This window comes from Macaca mulatta, chromosome 17 (genome assembly GCF_049350105.2).
Source record: "Macaca mulatta isolate MMU2019108-1 chromosome 17, T2T-MMU8v2.0, whole genome shotgun sequence".
Classification (NCBI taxonomy): domain Eukaryota; kingdom Metazoa; phylum Chordata; class Mammalia; order Primates; family Cercopithecidae; genus Macaca; species Macaca mulatta.
The window spans coordinates 21,182,708-21,208,419 of NC_133422.1; the positions used below are offsets into that span (position 1 = coordinate 21,182,708).

A 25,712-nucleotide genomic window follows, 5' to 3' on the forward strand; every position below is an offset into this window, starting at 1 on the left:
CTATTTTGGTCTCTATTTCCTGAGAGAAATACAGGCACAGTATCTGGTGTCTGTGGCCATAACACTATATCTAACCACCACGTCCACAGCATTCCTGGTGTCTTGTAATATGAAAAAAGAAGACTCTAACCCTTCTAAGGGCATGTTAGGCATGTGATTACCTGCAGAGAATATAAAAGCCTGTAGAGCACTCCAGAGATGACCAAGATGTATAGTCTTGTTGAGAATTACTATACAATGAAGGTTGGCAAAGGAGTCAAATATAATCGTTTAGAAACTGGGTTTCACACTATAAAGCTTAAAGGGTTAGTAACCCACTGCTAGAAGCTGTTAATTTTGAGACCCTCAGTTAATAGACTTTGTCATTAAAAGGCATCAAAGTATTCCTAATTACTAGGTTCACATAAGGAAACATTGCTAACTCAGAAGGTCAACTAAAACTGGATTAATAGAGTTACCTTTACCTGAGTTTCCTCTCTGAAAGCAGAAGAGGTATCTAAATTTACCAACTGGGTCTAGAAGCAAAGCAGCTCTTAAATCTGTCTTGGCCTTGGAAAGGGCTAGAGGAATGTCAGAGAAGGTTTCACAGAGGACATCACTCTTAAAGGAATAGCAGAAGTTTGCTGTGCTGGTCCTGAGAGGTGAAAGACGAGGCTGACAAGGCAGGCATGTGTAGATACTGGCCCTAAACACTGTAGGCGATGGAAACCACTGAAGGACTTAAAAGTGATGTGATCAAATTTACAGATCAGACACTTTAAACTTGTATCCTATGTGTGTGGAGAGGAAGAGGTTTCATTCACTAAGTTAAGGTATTTAAGAGGAATAGCAGGTTTGTAGAAATGAGTTCAAAGTGTTTCTAAGACACATTAAGGAGAGACATCTAGTAGTCAGATGGCACTTAGCAGAGAAAACTAAATTGGAAAGCGCTTTTAAAGAATGCTCAGTCTATTGGCTGGGTGCAGTGTCTCATGCCTGTAATCCCAGCACTTTGGGAGGGTGAGGAGGGAGGACTGCTTGGGGCTAGGAGTTCAAGAGCAGCCTGGGCAACATAGAGAGACTCCCATCTCTACAAAAATAAATTTTTTATTAGTCTAGTGTGGTGGTGTGCACCTGTAGTTCCAGCTATTCACAAGGAAAGCTTGAATCCAGGAGTTTGAGGTTGCAGTCAACTATGATAGCACCACTGCACCTCAGCCTGGGTGAAAGAGTGAGACCCTATCGAAAAGAAAAAAGAAAAGAAAACAAAACGAAACAAAACAAAAGAAAAGAGGGGAAGGGGAGAGGAGAGAAGGGGAGGGGAGGAGAGGGGGAGGGAAGGGAAAAGAGAGAGAAGAAAAAAAAAGAATGCTCAGTATATCAATGGCAGATAAGGATATAAGAGTGACTGACATTGCCCAAAGAAAAGAAAAGGTCAAGGAGAAAACCCTGGGAGCTACGAGTATAAACAGTATTTGAAACCTTTTCGAACCTCTCAAGGCACAGTTACTAGTCAATTTGTCTTCTGTGTTCCCACAGCATTTTATACAGACCTGCAGTCTAACACTAAAAAACTGCATTGTGTTTATTTATATATCTGTCTTCATGTGTGGTACACCACAGATGGCAGCAAGTGTGTCATCTTACAGCTGATCCTCAACAAACATTTAATCTGAAGGAAAGAATGAAACAATGCTGACACTCAATAACAAATAGTTACACTCGCCAAATCCGTTATCTCCAATCATCAGTCTATAGATAAGATCATCTGGGTACTGTTCTGGGAGCCTAGAGAGTGAATGACTCCATGGATTACCATTATAACATTCATGTTCAAAAACCTCATCCAGTCGCGACAGTTGGAACAAGAGCTTTAAAACCAACTCTCAGGAAGCATTATTCTACAAATTAGTAGAAGTTGTCTGAAGAGTACTGATTCCCTGGAGGTAGATTTAGTTATTTGTACAAGACTGTAGAAGCTGTTCTTTCTGTTAGGCAGCTGCAACTGATACACCACCTCTGAGCATTGACCATCCCCAGCCTCCACAACGCTTCCTCTTAAAAAGGAAAACAAAAACCTTCCCTGTCATTCTACCTTTGACCTCTTTCTCTCTCTCAAAATCTTCCACAAAAAAGCATTAATATAAGTAAATAAAATAAAAGCTGAGTTTCTTTAAAGACTATTAGAAATAATCCCTTTGCTAAAATTCAGTTCTGTGATTAAGTACCGAAATGAAAGGACAGACAATGTGGGTCGTAAGTTTCTAATGTGGAATTCAAATGCTACTGCCAAAAGTGATATATTAGCTATGACCAGCATATGGGATCAACACATGCTAGATAATGGGTCATATTACTTATAAGAACAACTCATGAAATAATTTCCTCACTGAGTACAAATTTGCTGCTTTTGCACTGTGCTGTGTCTTTTAGTCAAGCTGTCAGTCTTCTACTCAATAAACACAGTCCTGAAAGAAGTACTGCCAAGCAGCTTAAGAGAAGAATCTAACCTATTATAACCCTAAAAAAGAACGTATTTATTCTCCAGAAGACAAAAATAAGTCACAAAATTAAATTAAGGCTAGGCAAAGGTAAAAAAAATTTACCAACAATCCATACTATCAGAAAGAAGCAGATTCTGTAACATGACTGTGTTTAACAACAAAATTAAGAAAATGGTGTGTTTCTCAGGTAAAAAGAAAAATTACTGATAAGGAAAGGGATTCGGCTTTCAACTGTTAGAAATATTCAGACAACAAAGAAGAATCATTGTTAGGACATCTCACCTCTGAAAAGTTAAGGACGGACCAAGATCCTGACAGAACATAATAGAGAAAATAAAATAAAATTAGAAGTTCTGCCCAGGAGGCTCAACATACATCTAAATAATAAAAGGTACAAGAAAAAAGAACACAGGAAACTGAGTAAGTGGGAGTGGAGACAGATCTAAGATGATGTAGGAGCTACAAGTACAAAGAGCCACAAGCCCAGATTAGAGTTCATCAGAATATACCATGGGAGAAACATGAAACTGACAGAAAGGCCAGGAGTGGTGGCTCATACCTATATTACTAGCACTTTGGGAGGCCAAGGCAGGAAGATCCCTTGAGGCCAGCAGTTTAAGACATGCCTCAGCAACACAGTGAGACCGCTCCAAAAAAAAAATGAAAAAAACAAAAACAAAAACAAAACAAAACAGGTGTGGCAATGTGCAACTGTAGTCCCAGCTACTTAGGAGGCTAAGGCGGGAGGATGGTTTGAGCTCAGGAGTTCAAGGCTGCAGTGAGCTGAGATCGTGCCACTGCACTCAAGTCTGGTTGTCAGAACATGACCCTGTCTCAAAAAAAGACAGAAAAGAGAAAAAGAAATTGATAGAAGATGGAATTGATAAATATCAGGTGTGCCTGAATGTGCTGAGGGGAGATTTAGACAATAAGGGAAGTGTTTGGGGTGAAAAATACGGCAATATATACATAGAAACAGTCACTTTCTCCTCAATGCTCCCATACAGTATTATACAGACCTTTATTCTAACACTTAAAATTACATTGTAATTACTGATTTACATATCTGTCTCTCTTCATATGTAGTATAACTCAGGAAAAAACAAGATGTACGCAAGAAAGGAAAATGATTGTTGTATAGTAAACTGCTTAAGTGGGTACAGTTCTTAGGTTGTCATAATAATGTAAGCATTGAATAAAGTTCTAAACAAAATTATTACATAACTCTTTAGGAAGAATGAGGGATAGAAGTGTGCACGTATAATGAGGCAAGAGGTGGTAAAGAGCTAAACATTAATTGTCCATGTAGAAATCAACAGATTATTCCTAACACTAAAAATAAATCAAGAAATATCAATGAAAGTATATTGTTTAGTGACACAGAGGTAAATACCAAAAGAAAGACCTAAAGGTTGAAAGTAGTAGCCCCTGGGGAGTAAGATGTGGGAAATGGGAGACTATCAACCAATCAACCTATGACAGGGGATGGTATTTTTCATAAAATACTTTGAAAAACTATCTGGCTCAAGTTCCATGCATGTTTAACAGTGGTAAAAATTCAAATGAAAAATTTTAAAAAGCAAATGAAGGAGAGAAGGCATTGCTATGATCTCTCTCCACTTTCTCCCAGTGACCTCTGGAAATAGAGCTGAGCCTAGTTTGCCTTCACGAGGGAGACATAAATCCACAGTGATGAAGGCGGAAAACTTTGAGAAGAAAGTACTATTAACCACTCTGAGCCAGACCCTGAACATGATGCTCAGGGCCACCCAGTTCCTGAAAGTATTTTCATTTGTAAAACTGCCTGTGACCATTAGAGAACTTGGGTACTTTTCATAGAAAAGGGTTGTCATTTCCCGGACATTTGGAGACAAGTACAATGCTTCTGATGTCCTAAGAGAAACTGCCAGGCAGGCATGCTGTGAGCTATTGCAAAATTGCTTTGATTCATCCCTCTGAAAATATAAACTGTTCCATGACCCGTGATTCACATGCAAATAATGTGCCAAAGCTGACTGCTGTAAACCAAAGTTATGATATGCAAAGGATCTCTAACTTGCCTCCCTAAACACTCAACCATTTGCCAGTCTAGAAGAATTTGATAATGTATACCTCTGAAGTAAAAGCAGGTATGTAATCAAGTGAATTTTTAGTGACTTGTACAGAGATAAGGAGGAATTTAACATTTCCCCTCTTGGAAAAAATACCAAGAAATTTTTAAATAAATTTATTCTTAAAATACAAACAATAATAAATACACTTAATTATCTTTTACGGGATTTAAATGTTTTAAATATGGCAGTAAACCCTTTGAGTGGTAAGACAGCTTCAATTAAACAGAGATAGATTAAGTGATGAGGAGTTCCTCTGTATGCCAATCTCTAATTCTGTTAAAATATCCGTGGAAATGTAGCAAGATAGAAAATAACATATTTGTCAAACTTCATTCTATATAGTATGCAGCTGAAAGAAAGATTTTCCTTCAAACCTTTTGTTTTGAAAATTTTTTTAACTCATAGAAAATATCAAAAATAGACTATAAATACCCATATATCATTCACCTAGATATTGCTAACTGTTAAGATTTTACCACATTTGTGTTCTCACTCTGACTCGATATTTCTCTCTTTTTCTCTGTGGTATGTCTATTTGTACACACACATACATGTCTTTTTTCTGAAATATTTGGAAGTTGTATACTTTTTTTTTTTTTACTTTATCTCTTAAGTATCTCAACATGCATATCATAAGAATAGGAATAGTCTCCTTCATAACCACGATATCACTATCATACTTAAGGAAATTAGTAATTCAATATCATATAATATAGTCCATATTTAAACTTTTCTAATTTTTTTATAGCCGTTTTTATTTTGTTTTCTCCTCCAGGACCCAGTCAAGTCTCACCATTGCATGTGGTTGTTACATCTCCGTAAGAAATGTTTAAATAAGCTACAATGGGTAATCTGATATCAGATGGCATACTCCAACAATACTGATGACCTCCCTGGAGGATAAGCCCAGTTAACTGTGGGCCCAGCTTTAGTTTTGTTGAGAGAATACAAAATATGAGGTCAAAACTGAACTGAAAGGGCAACAGAGGAAAGACTACCTTCTTAACACCAATGTTCTTATAAAACATTTAAATGCTTATTTAAAAGTAAGGCTGAAAAGTAAAACCACAGTGAGATACCACCTTACTCCTGCAAGAATGGCCACAATTAAAAAGTCAAAAAATAATAGATGTTGGCATGCATGCGGTGAAAAAGTAACACTTTTACACTGCTAGTGGGAATGTAAATTAGTACAACCACTATGGAAAACAGTATGGAGAGTCCTTAAAGAACTGAAAGTAGACTACTATTTGATCCAGCAATCCCACTACTAGATATCTACCCCCCAAAAAAGATGTCATTATAGGAAAAAGATACATGCACATGCATGTTTATAGCAACAGAATTTGCAATTGCAAAGATATGAAGTGCCTATCAATCAATGAGTGGATAAAGGAAATGTGATACACACACACACACACACACACACACACACACACACACACCATGGAATACTATTCAGCCATAAAAAGGAATGAAATAATATCTTTTGCAGGAACTTGGATGGAGCTGGAGGTCATTATTCTAGTCATTATTCTAAGTGAAGTAACTCAGGAATGGAAAACCAAATTTCGCATGTCATCACTTACAAGTGGGAGCTAAGCTATGAGGACACAAAGGCATAAAAATGATATAATGGACTTTTGGAACTCAGGGGCAGGGAAGCTTGGAGGGGGGTGGTGAGGGATAAAAGACTACATATTGGGTACACTGCTCAGGTGACAGGTATACCAAAATCTCAGAAATCACCACTAAAGAACTTACCCATGTAACCACAAACCATCTATGCCCCAAAAACTATTGAAATAAAAAAAATTTTTTTTTTTTTAAATCACTGTCGGCTGGGCACGGTGGCTCACGCCTGTAATCCCAGCACTTTGGGAGGCCGAGGCAGGTGGATCACAAAGTCAGAAGATAGAAACCATCCTGGTTAACACGGTGAAACCCCATCTCTACTAAAAAATACAAAAAATTAGCCGGGCATGGTGGCAGGCACCTGTGGTCCCGGCTACTCGGGAGGCTGAGGCAGAAGAATGGCATGGACCTGGGAAGCGGAGCTTGCAGTAAGCCGAGATTGCGCCACTGCACTCCAGCCTGGGTGACAGAGCGAGACTCTGTCTCAAAAAAAAAATTAAAAAAAAAATAAATAAATTACTGTCATATTAACAACAAAAAAGCAAATAAAACAGCTGACTAGGTTTAAAAAAAAAAAAAAGGAAAGCTGAGAGTACAGAGTACACCTTGGAGAGCAACCTCAAATTTTAAGAAATGCCAAAGTAGTGGCATATCCAGGACACCAAATTATTAAGCTATTCAAAGTTATCTTGGCATTATTCTAGGTTTGGAAAAATCATAAAATGTATTATTTTTCACTTAACAATAAACTAACAATAGGAGTAATGGACCCCAAATTACCTCTTCTGTAGCTGTTCATCAGACAGTTGCAGCTCCTCTTTTAAACGCATATACCTGTCTTCTCTCAGCAGCCTAGAACCATCATAGAGGCTTAGCTCTCGATCATGGATTAACCTAACAAGATAAGAAAAAAGTCTGAAAATAAATTAATCTGTTTTGAACACTGAAGTTTTTAGAGGCAGAATCAGTCAGCCAACATTCTATTATTGCTGGCAATTGAGTCTAATAATTTTGTTAGATGGACCTTTCAAAATTTCAAATTGGCTAGTGCTGTTATACTTGGCAAAACTGTTGGTTTCTGTACCAGAGGGCAGCAGTCATAAATACCTGATAGGGATATGAAAGAGGGGGAGGAGGAAAAAAAGAAAGGAGGAGGAGGGAGAGCAAAAGAAACAGCTGAATGAGTGTCTCAAGATAACCACAAGGTACATATTAATAAACAAGGCAGGTGGCACTTACTCTCTTCAGTCTAAAGTAACTGCAAGAGTTGGCACAAAAATATTTCTATCTTTGGAATTACAATATTTAAAAACACTAAAAATCTTTATAATGAAATAACTACATTGCTTTACATATGGCAACTCTGATGGTGACCTAAACATCCACATCACACACAGCATAGTCTTCCAAATGTTGCAATGGCTGAAAAGCACTGTTCTATATCTCACACCAACCCCTAAGTCTCCTATTGTCCACAATAGAGTTAGGCTACGTAGCCTCCATTCTATAAACACTGAAGGGAGGGGAGGCTGTATAAACGCAGTGGGTAGGAGCGTGGGCGGTGAAACCAATCAGACCCGGGTTCAACTCCAGCTGTGCACCTTACTAGCTGAATGAGTGGGGAGAGGGAGAATGACTCTGTCTCTCTAAACTCATCTTCAATAATGTTAAGGCAGTCACAACTTCACAATATTAATGTGAAAACTAAACAGCTAATGTAAAATGGATGCTTAATATAGTTGTTCTCGATCTTGACTGTACATTAGAATCTTCTGGGAAGTGTTTAAAAATACCAATGTTCAGATCTTGGCCTAGACCAATTACATCAGAAAATTCTGATGGCGAAGCCCAGGCATGAGGTTGTTTTTTTTGTTTTTGTTGTTGTTTTTTTTGTTTGTTTGTTTGTTTGTTTGTTTGTTTTTTGAGACAGAGTCTTGCTCTTGTCACCTAGGCTGGAGTGCAGTGGTGCGATCTAGGCTCACTGCAACCTCCACCTCCTGGGTTCAAGCTATTCTCCTATCTTAGCCTCTTGAGTAGCTGGGATTACAGGTGCACACCACCATGCCCAGATAATTTTTGTACTTCATTTTAATAGAGACGGGGTTTTGCCATGTTGGCCAGGCTGGTCTCGAACTTCTCACCTCAGGTGATCCGCCCACCTCGACCTCCCAAAGTTCTGGGATTACAGGTGTGAGCTACTGCGCCGGCCTGCATCAGCACTTTTTTTTTTTTTTTTTTTGAGACAGAGTCTTGCTCTGTCACCCAGTCTGGAGTGCAGTGGTGGGATGTCAGCTCACTGTAACCTCCACCTCCCAGGTTCAAGCAATTCTTCTGCCTCAAGTCTCCTGAGTAGCTGGGACTACAGGCACGTGCCACTACGCCCAGCTAATTTTTGTATTTTTAGTAGAGAAGAAATTTCACTATCTTGGCCAGCATGGTCTCAATCTCTTGACCTTGTGATCTGCCCACCTTGGCCTCCCAAAGCACTGGGATTATAGGTGTGAGCGACTGCACCTGGCTGGCATCAGTATTTTTTAATTCCCATCCTGCAAGGTGATTCCAAGGTTGAGAACCTGAGAAGCACTGGCTTAGCATAATGCCCAGCACAGAGTAGGTACTCAATTAATGGTAGTAGCTGCTTCTATTATTACTACTTGCAAACATGCAAAAGATAGCTAATATAATGGGACTATTATCATGTCTGCAGTTGTCTGTTTGGGAGAAAAAAATATTGTAAATCTATGGAACGTTTATGGTAAATCACTGAAAGTTTGTGACTATTTTTAAATGTTCTAAACTCTAATCAGGATTAACATAATGTATTTAGAATTTTTAATTACATTCAGTATCTGCATCATGTTAAGAAGAAAAAAAAAACTCTGAGTGGTTAGTTGGGATAATGGCTTATTCTACTTATTTAACCTTTCCTAATGAGTCAAAGTTAAAAATCAAAAGTCCACAAGTTAGAGAACCAAAATAAATTAAAAAAAAGTCAGTATCATTAATTTCCTAAAATGATACAGGATGGGAATATTTTCTACAAAAGTTACACATGAAGAGGCTTCTCTTAACATTAAATTCTAGAGAAGTTTTAAGAATGTGTGGAAATTTTTCCCAACTAAACCCAAAATAAGAAAACAACAGTTACAGAAATGTTCAAGTTTACAACCAACAAAGTGAGCTTTTTTAGTCTATATAAAACATAATTTAAAGGTATTATATATTTTATATACAAAACTAATTTTCTCTCTCTCTCAAAAAAGATTTCGACAAGACCAACCAATAATTAAGATCTATGATTCATAAGGAGTTTGTAAATACTGAAGCTGTGACTCTGACAAATCACAGAAACTTCAGCAATGTGACATGCTGCATGTATACACCTGTATATATAAAGTCTTTCAAACTTACTACTGAAGCACTTTCTTTTTGCAGCACCTACACATGGAATTTTGCTATGGCAGTGGTTTTTCCCAAAATGTTCATTATTTGGAGTTTTACTGCATTGTGTTTATAACAATAAAAAAGTGCCATTCTACGTGGTATAGAATCATGATTTTTCAGAATCTACACAACCCAGTTTAAAAAAAAAGAGAAAGAATGAGATAGTTCCATCTTTACTGCTTAAGTCAGAGTAGTTGGGGGGTGTGTGTGTGTGTGTGTGTGTGTGTGTGTGTGTGTATGTGTGTTTGGGGGATTTTTGCGACGCCTACCCACCTTTGCAATACAGCGAGTGTGCCCGCATTCACCCGGTGAATGCCATCCAACAGGACCAGCTTGCCTTCCAGAGCAGCATTCACAAGGGGTGAGGACCGCCAGGCAGTGTCTCCATTTGGAAGGGTGTATCTCTGCTGTAGCAGATCACGTGCTGTCATATCCTAAAACAAATCCCCACCACCCACCAAAGAACACGACAAATTAATTTTTAAGACATGCAAGGCAGCTCACATGGCTTTATAGAGTCACCACTGTCTGAACTTAACATTCCATATAACAACAGAGAAGTCATCTTCTCCAATCCCCAAAAAGAAAGCTCTTCAGAAAGTCTTTTTTTGGTCCTTTTAAGAATTTTTTCCATTACTCATTACATAGTATAGTGAGAGTGAGAGGTTTTTTCCCCTTCTTTATATTTAGCATTTTCTTCCGCTTTTAAAATGTAAGTTTACATAATGGCAGTAATTTCTACCTGAATAACAGAATTTAACTCAATCAGCTCTATTCCTGTGTTTTTGTATGCCAACTCTTATCGTGACCTAACCATCCATGTGTTGACTCAATTTTAAAATGAAGAATCTTGTAGTATAGTTTGAAGTCAGGTAGCGTGATGCCTCCAGCTTTGTTCTTTTGACTTAGGATTGTCTTGGCAATGCAGGCTCTTTTGTGGTTCCATATGAACTTTAAAGCAGTTTTTTCCAATTCTGTGAAGAAACTCATTGGTAGCTTGATGGCGATGGCATTGAATCTATAAATTAACTTGGACAGTATGGCCATTTTCACGATATTGATTCTTCCTATCCATGAGCATGGTATGTTCTTCCGTTTGTTTGTGTCCTCTTTTATTTCACTGAGCAGTGGTTTGTAGTTCTCCTTGAAGAGGTCCTTTACATCCCTTGTAAGTTGGATTCCTAGGTATTTTATTCCCTTTGAGGCAATTGTGAATGGAAGTTCATTCATGATTTGGCTCTCTGTTTGTCTGTTACTGGTGTATAAGAATGCTTGTGATTTTTGCACATTAATTTTGTATCCTGAGAACTAGAAATACCATATGACCCAGCCATCCCATTACTGGGTATATACCCAAAGGATTATATATCATGCTGCTACAAAGACATATGCACACATATGTTCATTGCTGCACTATTCACAATAGCAAAGACTTGGAATCAACTCAAATGTCCATCAGTGACAGACTGGATTAAGAAAATGTGGCATATATACACCATGGAATACTATGCAGCCATAAAAAAGGATGAGTTTGTGTCCTTTGTAGGGTGGATGCAGCTGGAAACCATCATTCTCAGCAAACTATCGCAAGAACAGAAAACCAAACACCGCATGTTCTCACTCATAGTTGGGAACTGAACAATGAGATCACTTGGACTCAGGAAGGGGAACATCACACACCAGGGCCTATTACAGGGAGGTGGGAGGGGGAAGGGATTGCACTGGGAGTTATACCTGATGTAAATGACTAGTTGATGGGTGCTGACGAGTTGGTGGGTGCAGCACACCAACATGGCACAAGTATACATATGTAACAAACCTGCACGTTATGCACATGTACCCTAGAACTTAAATAATAAAAAATAAAATAAAATAAAATAAAATGAAAAATCATGCAAACTCAACATGCAGAGATGTTTATCAATAATGTGCATTTTCTTGCAGTTGATGAGTTTCCCTGAAAAGCTATGCTAGGACCATCACAGGGACTCATTTTATTTAAAGAGACTTCATAATGGAGGAAATTGAGGACAGTCATCAGATGAGGTACAGGAATTGGGAAACAATAGCATAGCACTTACAAGCAATTTTTAAAAGCACACACACAATGTGCTAACAATAAAATAGTGTAACAGACAAGCAAATTATTAATAGTTGTGGCATATAAAAGTTTACTGTAAAAAAAACTGGAGCTATATAATATGAACAATTTTTTCTTACATGCATTAATGTGGATAGTTTCTTTTCTATCACCTTCAGATACATTTTGTGCGACTTATAGCAAACAAAAGTTAAACACATTTACAGTCACTTTTATCCAGATATGTAAAGTCTTCTGTAAATTCTTGGCTACATACTCCCAACTTTCAGCAGATAGAAAACTAATGAATTTGCTTTATATTCATAATGGCAACGAATCTGTATTGAAACCAAGATTAAAATTTAAGTCTTAATTATTTCAATCTTCTCACTATCAAGAAAGTACTGACTAAATGGCTATTATTAAAAATTCAAAAAACAACAAAAAACAACCTGTCGAGGTTCTGTAGAAAAAGGAACATTTTTACACTGTTGGTGGGAGTGTAAATTAGTTCAACCATTGTGGAAGACAGTGTGGCAATTCCTCAAAGACCTAGAGGCAGAAATACCATTCAATCCAGCAATCCCATTACTGAGTATATACTCAAAGGGATATAAATCATTCTATTATAAAGACACAAGCATGCATATGTTCATTGCAGCACTATTCACGAGAGCAAAGACATGGAATCAACCTAAATGCCCATCAATGATAGACTGGATAAAGAAAATGTGGTAAATATACACCATGGAATACTATGCAGCCATAAAAAGGAACTAGATCATGTCCTTTGCAGGGACATGGATGGAGCTGGAGGCCATTATTCTTAGCAAACTAACGCAGGAACAGAAAACCAAATACCACATGTTCTCACTTATAAGTGGAAGCTGAATGATGAGAACACGTGAGCACATGGTGGGGAACAACACACACTGGAGCCTGTCAGAGAGTGAGTGGAGGGAGGAGGGAGAGCATCAGGAAGAATAGCTAATGGATGGTGGGCTTAATACCTAGGTGATGGGATGATCTGTGCAGCAAACCACCACGGCACACGTTTACCTATGTAACAAACCTGCACATCCTGCACATGTACCCCTGAACTTAAAAGTTGGAAATTTTAAAAAAAGAAAGTACTGACTTAGGAAGTATGAATAGGCTCATTTTGAATCATAAAGACCTTCGAAAAACAGTAACATTCAAACTCAGCAAGTTCCCGTAACCTTAAAAGGCTGGTTTTGACGCATTGTCAAAATTTGTCCTTTTTAAATAACTTTATTTAATTCTTCAACTATGAATTCTAAATTCCATGCAAACTATATGAGCAATATCACTCTCTTGCTGCCAATGACAGTTACAACAACCAAGACTAAATTGATCACCATCATCCGTGTTTACTGAGCCAGTCACGACATTCCTCATCTTTTCCTGGGACCAAGCAAAAGATTCATTCCCACTCATGTTTATGCTACAGAAAACCAAAGGGATCACTCTCAAGGAGAACAGGACAAAATCAAAATAAGTATCTGTGGGTCATTTTTATAGTCAAACTATGACAAAAATCCAATATTATATATGTATATACATATGCATATAAATATATATGTGTGTGTATATATTTATGTGTACAAATATATACGCACACAGAATTTTTTAAGTAAATGTAAAAACAGATAAATTTAAAGGAAACTCTTGGTATGAATTATTCCAGAAAAATATTTGCCATAGAGTCACATCACACATTACCTTGGAAAAGTAAACAAAGAAACAGAAAACAGTTTAGCCCTGTGGTTCAAAATTAAAGATACATTATCAGAAACAGCTGGGGAACTTTTGAAACATATATAAACTTAAGCTCCACCACCCTGAAGATTCTGATTCATCAGGGCCAACATGGGGCCTACCATCTGTTTTTTATTGAACATTACATAGATGATTCTGATATGCCTCCCAGGTGGGAAACACTGCTTTAAAAGACATTAAGTTAAAACTCATTTATTTGTACCCTTCCTTGTTCTAATATGATGTGAGACTGCAAAAAGATATACAAAATGCACAACAAAATAACATAAATTAAAAGTAAAGTTAAAAAATAAGGGAAAAAAGAGTAGGCTTTGTCTATTTTAAGGATTCCTATTGGAATTCAGCGAGGAGAGATGAAGGCATTCAATTTTTCAAAGAAACTAATGGATGTTAATTTTTGAAAATCACAGCTTCAGACTGAAAACAGCTGATATCCTGGCCCAATAAAGGTCAGGAGTCTTTCGCTTGGGTCCAGCATAAGATGAGGAATGTTGTGACTTTAGCAGATATAAGAGGCTCAGACTCCTAAAGAGCTGAGGCTAAAAACTGGTAACATTTTTTTTTAAATTTCAATAGAAAGAATTCCTCATTCTCATACCAACATATCTGAATCACCATTCTGTGCATGATATTAAAAAGCACTATTTCATTTGGTCATGATTCCAAAGTATTTTTATATATTATTAATTCACAGGATGTATACAGTACTTACTTTATTCAAGTAAGTAAACATTTACTAATAGAGATGATAAGAAAGACAACTAGTACATAGGGCTCTTCTTTTCCAGTCTAGTAGTTGGAGACTCCCTTACATTTGCTAAAGTAAAATGAATGATTATTTTTTGCTATACAATATGCAGCAGCAGATCAATATAGCTCAGTGCTATAAATGCCAACCAAAGCTATAGACCAGAAATGTTCTTCCTCTTTTCAATCTTCAGAGGGATAGAACATGGGAAATACTTGATATTTCTTAGAAGACTAGCTCAGTTAAATTTTATCACCTAAACTCTGTATACCATCACATTAGAAAGAGCCATTCTTCATTTCTAATAAACACATACGTGCAGATAGACAAACAGATGATTGATTGATAGATAGATAGATAGATAGATAGATAGATAGATAGATAGACAGACAGACAGATAGAGAGAGATTTTTAAAAAGTATTTTGTAGAGACAAGTTCTCACTCTGTTATCCAGGGTGGTCTTGAACTCCTGGCCTCCAGCAATCCTCACACTTCAGCCTCCCAAAGTGGCAAGATTACAGGCATGAGCCACTGCCAATTTCTAATAAACCTTTGCATCAAAATAAAAACCTTCCTAAGAGAAAGAAAAGCACTCCCTTTAATATAAGCTTTTGGTTTTCATAATTAAGAACGTCTATTGAAAGACAAACATTTCAGCTTTTCCTTAAAGAGATAGTTGGCCCTACTTTCCCCAATATTAGTTGTTATCAGAAGCTATTTTCGATTGTGTGAAAGTGCAAGGACACCAAAGTAAAACTAAACTTTCACAGAACAACTGAATCTAATCAAATCTAATTAATAAAACTTTTTCAGCATAGGCTGAATGGGGAAGTGATATGAACTAATTTCAGGTAAAAAGCTAATGTTTAAAACAAAGTAACATCATTTTCAAGGGTTTCTGTCTATGGAATATTTGGTTTGTAGTACCATGAAATGATTGTTTTAATATCTTTAACAGACACTGCATCATTGAGTTGTGAAAAATATATATCATTTCCTCATTCTTCCCATCTACATGGACATTGCTATCAGCAAGTAGAAATGCAAATTTCTTTTTACAAGTGTGCTTATTCCATACAGGCATTTGGGAAACACCCTAATAAAAATCAAGAAAAAATCAAGGTCCTCATTTTTGCATATATTTTTCTTATCCTGAAACTCTTGAACTTAAGAGAATAAAAATAGCACTAATGATATCACAGAGCCTGATCCACTTCCTCTTTCTGCATTTCCTTAACATTTTTAAAATAACAGGACATGAAATTCAGTTCCTTTAGGTCTACCATTGTCTAACCTTGAACACCTCACTTTCATTCAGATCCCTGGAAAACATCCATGTATCTCTTACGATTCCATGTCAATTGGAATTATGTTCTTTTGATTTGTAACGCAGAAACTCTACTGAAAATAAAAATATCCTGTTAATATGAGAAGCATAACTCAAGAAATGCATCAGAGAATATAAATTTGAACCTTAAAGCGATTATATGCCTTAAATGTTTTTAGTACCTTTAAATGATCTAATTTTTTTGAGAATTCCTTTGAGAAATCCAGATATAGTCAATAGCTCAATAAAATAACTGTACAAAGTGGTTGTGTGTATAGTATCTAGAATAACATTAGAATTATTTTTCCAAGGCATAATGTCATTCAGAAAAAAATCTGAAAATATTATAGTACATTTATAGTGTACAAAAATTTGAGCTACCTGTCTTCTTACTAATACTAAAGTAAAATTTTACATTATAATGCACATATAACTGTCTTACAGGAAATTAAAATGATTGTAGCAAAAGTAGAATATCAAAGTAGATATAGAGTATGACTTCAACCAGGGTTTAAAAATGTACATTTCTACCATATATATAAACCCAGGAGTTTCAGAAAGTATTTAAGTTGGCTTGCAAAAATATGCTTAATATAATGTATTATAAAATTAAACATAAGTGGACAAGGAAAACTAAACAAGGAAAGGTGAAACTAAGAGGAAAAAATAATATACAAAAATATCTGAACAGTCTAAAATTTGAATCTAATCTAATATCCAACATAAAGAGTGACATATTAAAAAAAAAGTTTCAGGTGTTCCTGTATTAGTTTGCTGAGAATGATGGTTTCCAGCTTCATCCATTTCCCTGCAAAGGACATGAACTCATTCTTTTTTATGGCTGCATAGTATTCCATGATGTATATGTGCCACATTTTCTTTATCCAGTCTATCATTGATGGGCATTTGGGTTGCTTCCAAGTCTTTGCTATTGCAAATAGTGCCGCAATAAACATACATGTGCATGTGTCTTTATAGAATGATTTATAACCCTTTGGGTATAGACACAGTAATGGGATTGCTCGGTCAAATGGTATTCTGGTACTAGACCCTTGAGGAATTGCCACACGGTCTTCCACAATGGTTGAACGAATTTACACTCCCACCAACAGTTTAAAAGCATTCCTATTTTTCCACATCCTCTCTAGCATCTGTTGTTTCCTGACTTTTTAATGATTGCCATTCTAACTGGCGTGAGATGGTATCTCATTGCGGTTTTGATTTGCATTTCTCTGATGACCAGTGATGATGAGCTTTTTTTCATACGTCTGTTGGCTGCATAAATGTCTTCTTTTGAGAAATGTCTGCTCATATCCTTTACCTACTTTTTGATGGGGTTGTTTTTCTCTTGTAAATTTGTTTAAGTTCCTTGTAGATTCTGGATATTAGCTCTTTGTCAAATGGATAGATTGCAAAAATCTTCTCCCATTCCGTAGGTTGCCTGTTCACTCTGATGATAGTTTCTTTTGCTGTGCAGAAGTTCTTTAGTTTAATTAGGTCCCATTTGTCAATTTTGGCTTTTGTTGCCATTCCTTTTGGTGTTTTGGACATGAAGTCTTTGCCCATGCGTATGTCCTGAATGGTATTGCCTAGGTTTTCTTCTAGGGTTTCAGTTTCTAGTTTTCCTAACACCATTTATTAAATAGAGAATCCTTCCCCTTTTGTTTTTGTCAGGTTTGTCAAAGATCAGATGGTTGTACATGTGTGGTGTTATATCTGAGGCATCTCTTCTGTTCCATTGGTGTATATATCTGTTTTGGTACCAGTACCATGCTATTTTGGTTACTGCAGCCTTGTAGTATAGTTTGAAGTCAGGTAGTGTGATGCCTCCAGCTTTGTTCATTTTGCTCAGGATTGTCTTGGCTATACGGGCTCTGTTTTGGTTCCATATGAAATTTAAAGTAGTTTTTTCTAATTCTGTGAAGAAAATCAGTGGTAGCTTGATGGGGATAGCATTGAATCTATAAATTACTTTGGGCAGTATGACCATTTTCATGATACTGAATTTTCCTATCCATGAGCATGGGATGTTTTTCCATTTGTTTGTGTCCTCTCTGATTTCCTTGAGCAGTGGTTTGTAGTTCTCCTTGAACAGGTCTTTCACATCCTTTGTAAGTTGTATTCCTAAGTATTTTATTATCTTTGTAGTAATTGTGAATAGGAGTTCACTCATGTTTTGGCTCTCTGTTTGTCTATTATTGGTGTATAGGAATGCTTGTGATTTCTGCACATTGACTTTGTATCCCAAACGCCGCATGTTCTCACTCATAAGTGGGAGTTGAATGAGACCACATGGACATAGGGAAGGGAACATCACACACTGGGGCCTGTCTGGGGATGGCGGGGCTAGAGGAGGGATAGCATTAGGAAAACTACCTAATGTAGGTGACAGGTTGATGGGTGCAGCAAACCACCATGGCACGTGTATGCCTATGTAACAAACCTGCACGTTCTGTACATGTATCCTAGAACTTAAAGTATTTAAAAAAAAAAAAAAAAAAGTTGCTGGTAGTAGCTCATGCTTGTAATTCTAGCACTTTGGGAGGCTAAAGTGGGCTGATCGCTTGAGCTCAGGAGTTCAAGACCAGCCTGGGCAACATGGCAAAACCCCATCTCCACAAAAACTACAAAAAAATTGCCAGGCCTTGTGGTGCACACCTGTAGTCCCAGCTACTTGGAGGGCTGAGGCACAAGGATCACTTGAGGCTGGGAGGTGGAGGCTGCAGTGAGCCAAGATTGCACCACTGCACTCTAGCCTGGCTGACAAAGTGAGACCCTGTCTCAAAAAAAAAAAAAAAAAAAAGTTACATATGCCATAACGCTCACAACATCAACACCAAATCAGAAGCAGCACCACAATTCTTGATAATAAAATTGAGAAAAATTTGTCTCATGGGTCAGGTCATCCTATAGAGAACAACATGTTAAAGAGTTAAAAATAGAAGTAACAATAATTATTGCAGCTAATCCTTATGGAAAGCCTAACAAGTACCAGGTACTTTGCATACGTTAACTCATATAATCCTTATAACCTGAAGAGCCATGCACAATTATAATCTTCAATTTACAGAGAAGAAAACTGAGGTATGAAAAGGTTAAACAATTTACCCAATCAAGTACACACAGCTAGCAGGCAGAGGAGCCAGACTGTCCTCAAGTATATTATTACAATGAACACAGCACAAATTTCACTAAAAGAAATTCCATAAGGAAAGAGCTGAATTGGATTAAACAACCCATGAATAGATTGTAGAGTTAATATAGGAATGTACCAATAACACACCTCTCAGGCTAGCTTCACAAATTAACTTCTATTAAGCCTCAATCATCTTCTTTGAGAAGAGTTAAAAAGTGTGACTATTATGCTAACCACTCCCCAAACAGACCTCAAATACAGCTAGTCTTCATTGCTGTTTTAAAATTTCTTTCAAAATATATAAAAAAGATTGAAATAAAAATGCTTTAGTTAAAAGTAAGTACATCTCTAAATAAATATGATTCTTCATTCTCATTTCTGAATTAAAAATAGAAACAGTAGGCATTTAATATTTTTTCAGTTGGGGTAAATAAGCACTAATAATGATTTTGTTTTCCAAAGGAAACTAGCTGAATTTCTGTAGACTTTCCAGGTCTACCTCAAAGGAGTTTTACTTAAGCAAAACTCATTATACCAGGAAAATACCATACCAGTAGTATAAACAAGAAGAAAACCTGGGACTTATGTGAATAAAAGAATATACCAAGAATAAGCCATCGACTTTGCAATAAAGTATTAACTATGCCCACACCTATTAGCGGCAGAATACTACATAAATATTGTATAAACATACAATGTTAATAGTTTTTAGGTCCTGAAATAGAAAGAAGCCATTATTTCCGGAATCTAAGCATGCTCAGTGAACAGAACACAGGCATGCTGCCAACATTCCTCAGTGTCATTTATGTTTGATCTCAAAAAGGCCTCTCACTTTACATATATTGTAAAATTATTTGTAAACTCTTTCATCCTTCTCCCTCAAGTTCCTCTTTTGAAGAACTATTTTTAACCTGTAGCACATAAAATCAACTCCCTTTTATGTACAGGATGAGATGTTGACGTTACAAGCCTACTATGATTGATTTCAGTTACTCTGTTGTCAATGGGGGAAAAGTTGATTTTGCAGTTGTATGCATGGTAAGCACTGGAATCTATTGCAAGATGATCTGCTGTAGTTAAAGATTTATACAATGAATACAGAATAAATTTCTCTCGTTGAAGATAACTAGAAGTCAAACCCACTATGTTACTAACAACTGATTCAACTACAATACATCTTAATAAAGATGCAAAATTAAATATAAACATAAGGTCAGTATAGGTGCAGATAATACAGTTATATACTCAATCAAGATACACAACCAAATACTCTCATATTATCCTTCCTATACTACAAAGGCTAGAAAACTAGAAACATCATTTCTTAAAGTCTGTGCAGCTAGAGTTCTATTCATGAACCAGGTTCCACCAAGCATTCTCATGTACAAGAGACTGGGAAAATGGCATTGAACAATAGGAGTAAGGGAGCAGCCAGCACAAAGAAAACTGCTCTTCTAGGGCGTCAACAGCTAAATTTCTCCTGGTACTACCACTCCTTACTGGGTAAAATGTAAATTGCATTCCCTGTTTCTACCAGAAATTTTGTAAATTAGCTAACACTCTGTAAATAATATGTTTTCATTTTAGAGACTGGGTACTATTGTTCACCAGAAAGCCAGAACTTAAGGATGATGATATTTAAAAAGTAAATCAACTTGTTAAAGATTGTAAAGAAAATGTTGACAGACAACTAAGTACATTAAGTAGGATAAGAAGGGTTTCACAAGGCAAAAAGCAGAGATGCAACAGACTAAAATCCCAGCATATACAAACTAAAGAATCATATTTTATTCAAATAGTACTACAAAGTTTGTTGCATTTTATCACAAATGTTAGACTCCCTTAGAAAAACAGGTGTGAAAGTAGCAACAAATTCTAGTTTAAGTATCTGCAATAAGCTAAACACCTAAATCAAGAAGTTAGAAAAACTTCAAATCAATAATCTAACATCACAGCTAGAGGAACCAGAAAAAACAAGAATAACCTAACCCCAAAGCTAGCAGAAGAAAAGAAATAACTAAAATCAGAGCAGAACTGAATAAAACTGAGACTGAAAAATCCATACAAAGGATCAACTAACCCAAAATTTGGTTATCTGAGAGGATAAACAAGATAGACCACTAGCGAAATTAATAAAAAAAAAGAGAAGATCCAAATAAGCACAATCAGAAATGACAAAGGTAACATTACACCCAATCCTACAGAAATACAGAAGATCATCAGTGACTATTATAAACACGTCTATGCACACAACTAGACAATCTAGAGGAAATGGGATAAATTCCTGGAAACACACAACCTCCCAAGACTGAGGAAGGTTGGGAAGAAACTGAAATCCGAAACAGACCAATATCAAGTTCTGAAATTGAATCAGTAATAAAAAACTTACCAACAAACACAACCCTGGACCAGATGGATTCATAGCTGAATTCTACCAGACATCAAAAAAGAGCTGGTACCAATTCTACTATTCAAAACAACTGAGGAATAAGGACTCCTCTCTAACTCGTTCTACAAAGCTAGCATCATTCTGATACCAAAATCTGGCAAAGACACAAGAAAGAAAGGTAACTATAGGCCAATATCCTTGATGAACATGGACACAAAAATCCTCAACAAAATACTAGCAAAACATATCCAGTAGCAAATAAAAGTTAATTCACCACAGTCAAGCAGGCTTTATTCCTGGGACATAGAGTGGGTTCAACAAATGCAAATCAATAAATATGATCACCACATAAACAGAATTAAAAGCAAAGGTCATTTTGATCATTTCAGTAGACACAGAAAAAAGCTTTCGATAAAATCCAACATCCATTTATGATAAAAACCCTCAACAACCTAGGCACTGAAGGAACATACCTCAAAATAATATAATAAGAGCCATCTATGACAAACCCACAGGCAACATTACACTGAATGGGCAAAAGCTGGAAGCATTCTCCTTAACAACTGAACAAGACAAGGATGCCCACTCTCATAACTCCTATTCAATATAGTACTAGAAGTCCTAGCCAGAGCAATCAGGCAAGACAAAGAAATAAAAGGCATCCAAATAGGAAGATAGGAAGTCAAACTATTTCTCTTCCCACATTATATGATTCTATACCTAGAAAACCCCATAGACTCCCTCAAAAGGCTCCTAGAACAGATGTCAGTAAAACTTCAGGATACAAAACCAATGAACAGAAATCAGTAGCATTCCTACACACCAATAACATTTAACACTGAATGGATACACCAATAACATTCAACCTTTAATGTATATACCAACACATTCAAGCTGAATGTGTCAAAAGCACATTTCCATTTACAATAGTTGCAAAAAAAAAAAAAAAGTTAAATAAAATACCTAGGAATACATGTAACCAAGGGGATGAAAGATCTCTACAAGGAGAACTATAAAACACTGCTGAAAAAAATCATAGATGACACAAACTAATGGAAAAACATTCCATGCTCATGGATTAGAAAGAAAAATCATTAAAATGGCCGTACTGCCCAAAGCAATTTACAGACTCAATGCTATTCCTAACAAACTCTCAATGTCATTTACCACACAAATAGAAAAAAATATTTTAAAATTCATATGGAACCAAAAAAGGCCCAAACAGCCACAGCAATCCTAAGCAAAAAGAACCAAGCCAGAGGCATCAGATTACACGACTTCATGAAAACACACTTCTCAAAAGACATACAAGTGGCCAAAAAATATATATGAAAAAATGCTCAACATCACTAATCATTAGAGGAATGCAAATCAAAAAAAAATGAAAAATGCTCAACATCACTAATCATTAGAGAAATGCAAATGAAAACAACAATGAGATACCCTTTCACATCAGTTAGAATGGCTATTATGAAAAAGTCAAAAAACAAATGCTGGTGAGACTGTGGAAAAAAGGGAACGCTTATACACTGTTTGTGGGAATGTTAGTTCAGCCACTGTGGAAAGCAGTCTGGAGATTTCTCAAAGAACTTAGAACTATCATCATTTGACCCAGCAATCCTATTACTGGGTATATATGCCCAAAGGAAAATAAATAGTTCCACCAAAAAGACACATGCACGTATATGTTTACTGCAGTACTATTCACAACAGCAAAGACATGGAAGCAAACTAGGTAAACATCAATGGTGAACTGGATTTAAAAAATGTAATATATATATATACACCATTAAATAATAGCAGCCATAAAACAGAATGAAATCAGAACCTCTGCAACAACATGGATGGAACTAGAGGACGTTATAAGCAAACTAACGTAGAAACAGAAAACCAAATACCACATGTTCTCACTCATAAGTGGGATCTAAACATCGAGTACACACAGACATAGAGATGGGAACAATAGATAATGGGGACTACCGAGTGGGAGGGAAGAAGTGAAGGGTGAGGACTGAAAAATAACTGTTGAATACTATGCTACCTGGGTAATAAGACCATTCATACCCCAAACCACAGCATAACACAATATATCCATGTAACAAACCTGCACATGTACCTCCTGAATCTAAAATAAAAGGTGGAATTAAAAATAAAATAAATATCTGCAATAATATTTGCCTTATAATAAGCTTTTTAGTTCTTTTTTTTTTTTTTTTAAGAGACAGGTCTCCCTATATTGTCCAGGCTGACTATTCATAAGCGCAATCATAGTGTATCACAGTGTTGAATTCCTGAGCTCAAGTGATCCATCCGCCCAAGTAGGTGGGAATACAGGTGTGTGCCACTATGCCAAGCTTATAATAAATTAGTTTCTAAAAGCAAATAACAAGATACGAAATCAAGGTTGGAATAATTATGAATTACCTGTTTGGTATTCAATAAAGACACCTGGAGCAGATGCATTTGACCACCCTCAACACCACTCAAATCCCTGTTAGTCAGCCACATGAGGGGTAGCACTTGTGAAAGGATGGGTACAAAATGAGGAAGGCTGGGATTCAATTCCACTTCTGCGACTTCCTTATTATGTGATAAATGAGTAAAATATCTTTAGAATTAAATGAGATAATGCCTGGCACCTAATGGGTATTTAATAAATGATGGCTGAATCTGAATCAAGTGAAGAAACAAACTATAAATATGTTAAAATTTAAATATAACAGTAAGTCTCAGTTCACAATTCAGCACAGTAATGGAAGTGATATGACAATGCTGCATACAATTAAATGACAGAAAATTCCTATCTTAGAATTTAAAGTAAAGTTAATATTGAAGCAGGTAAAAATAGTAAAGAAAAGTTGACAACAGAGGTCATTTAAAAATAATCTAAAATTTTCAGGCCAGGCATGGTGGCTCACGCCTATAATCCCAGCACTTTGGGAGGCCAAGGTGGGTGGATCACCTGAGGCCAGGAGTTCAAGACCAGCCTGGCCAACATGGTGAAACCCCGTCTCTACTAAAAATACAAAAATGAGCCAGGTATGGTGGTGCACACCTGTAATCCCAGCTACTCGGGAGGCTGAGGCAGGAGAACTGCCTGAACTCTGCAGGCAGAGGTTGCAGTGAGCTGAGATCATGTCACCGCACTCCAGCCTAGGTGACACAGCAAGATTCTGTCTCAAAAAATTAATAGTCTAAAATTTCCACAATTTCCTTATTCATTCAAATATATATTGAATATATATATGAAGAGAGAGAGCCAGCCTACTGCTTCCAAATCACTGTTTCAGGTGCTGAGGATTCAGTAGTGAAAAAAATAAACATGGATCTTACACTCTACTGGAAAGGAACAAAAATAGATAAAGGAAAGGAGACAGGAGGAGAAGGAAGGAAGAGAAGGACACAAATAAGAAAATACCACATAGTAGTTGGTACTACACAGAAAATATCAGGTAATATGATAGCAAACGACTCAGTGCATCAAAAACGCTTTCTCTACAGATACTTGACATTTCAATGTCAAGAGGCCACATGAAGATCAGGGAAGAATATTCCAGTCTGACGACACAGCCTGTGAAAATGCCCCATAGCAGAAAGAAGCCAGACAGATTTAAAGGATTAAATGTACCCAATGAGACTGACACATAATCGGCAGAGGGTCCAGCAGGAAGGGAGAAGGTTTAAGAGGCAGGCATGGATTGGGTCACATAGTGCAGTGGTTCTCAACCCTGGCTGCTGATTATAATTGAAAAATACTGGTTCTACTCCCACCAATTACTTTAGACTCTCTGGTGGTAGAGCCTGGACACCGGAAGTTTTTCAAAGATCCTTGAGTGGTTCTAATGGGTAACCTCATTAATGGAAGACTCATATGCCAAGGTAAAGTGTTTTTATTTTATTCTAAGTATGATGGGAGGCCACTGACAGATTCTAAGCAGGGAAATGAAAAGACCTGATTTACATTCTTAAAAGATCACTCTACAGCTTTAGTGAATAGAATATGGAATGCAACATACTCTAACTACATATCTACAACTGTTCAAATGACAAAACCGATGTGTTCTTAAAAACTCTGTAAAGTAAAACTCCATATGCCAAATGCATTTTCCACCAAACACTCAATAATGGGCCCAAGGATAGTGGGTTAGAATTTTTGGAAATGTCCATGGTTACAGTAGATCCTGCAAAAAGCAAATGATGGAATATTAACAACTGGCTATGAGGGGTGAGAGTGACAGGGAGAAGGCTAAGAAATGTGCCATGTTCCAGTACTTGACAACTCTCCTGATTGACAATGTATCCTTTTTGGCACCTTCCTCACTAAACTAAAGCTGCCTTTTCTGAATTGCTACTCCATGGGAGATACTGTGCAGCAGGAAGCCAAACATTTGTTCACTAGCTGGGAAATAGAAAAGAATCCAATGGATTCAGGGAGAGTTACTAAGAAATGAGGAGTCTCTCACTTGAAGCAACATAGAAAAAGGTTTGCTAAGATTAAAGAAATGTGCTGGTCGAACTCTCAGGGTGATATGGCTTGGCTGTGTCCCCACCCGAA

The 25,712-nt window shown here is 36.8% G+C and overlaps 1 protein-coding gene across 1 annotated transcript in view; it reads right to left on the reverse strand.

Moving 5' to 3' along the window:
• Nucleotides 1-25,712, reverse strand: part of VWA8 (von Willebrand factor A domain containing 8) — a 380,985-nt gene that overhangs the window by 255,708 nt on the left and 99,565 nt on the right. The window contains exons 13-14 of the mRNA XM_015120969.3: nucleotides 9,950-10,110; nucleotides 7,013-7,126 (exon numbers count right to left, since the gene is read on the reverse strand). Coding sequence (XP_014976455.3) covers nucleotides 7,013-7,126; nucleotides 9,950-10,110 — 275 coding nt within the window. The remainder of the gene's footprint in view (nucleotides 1-7,012; nucleotides 7,127-9,949; nucleotides 10,111-25,712) is intronic.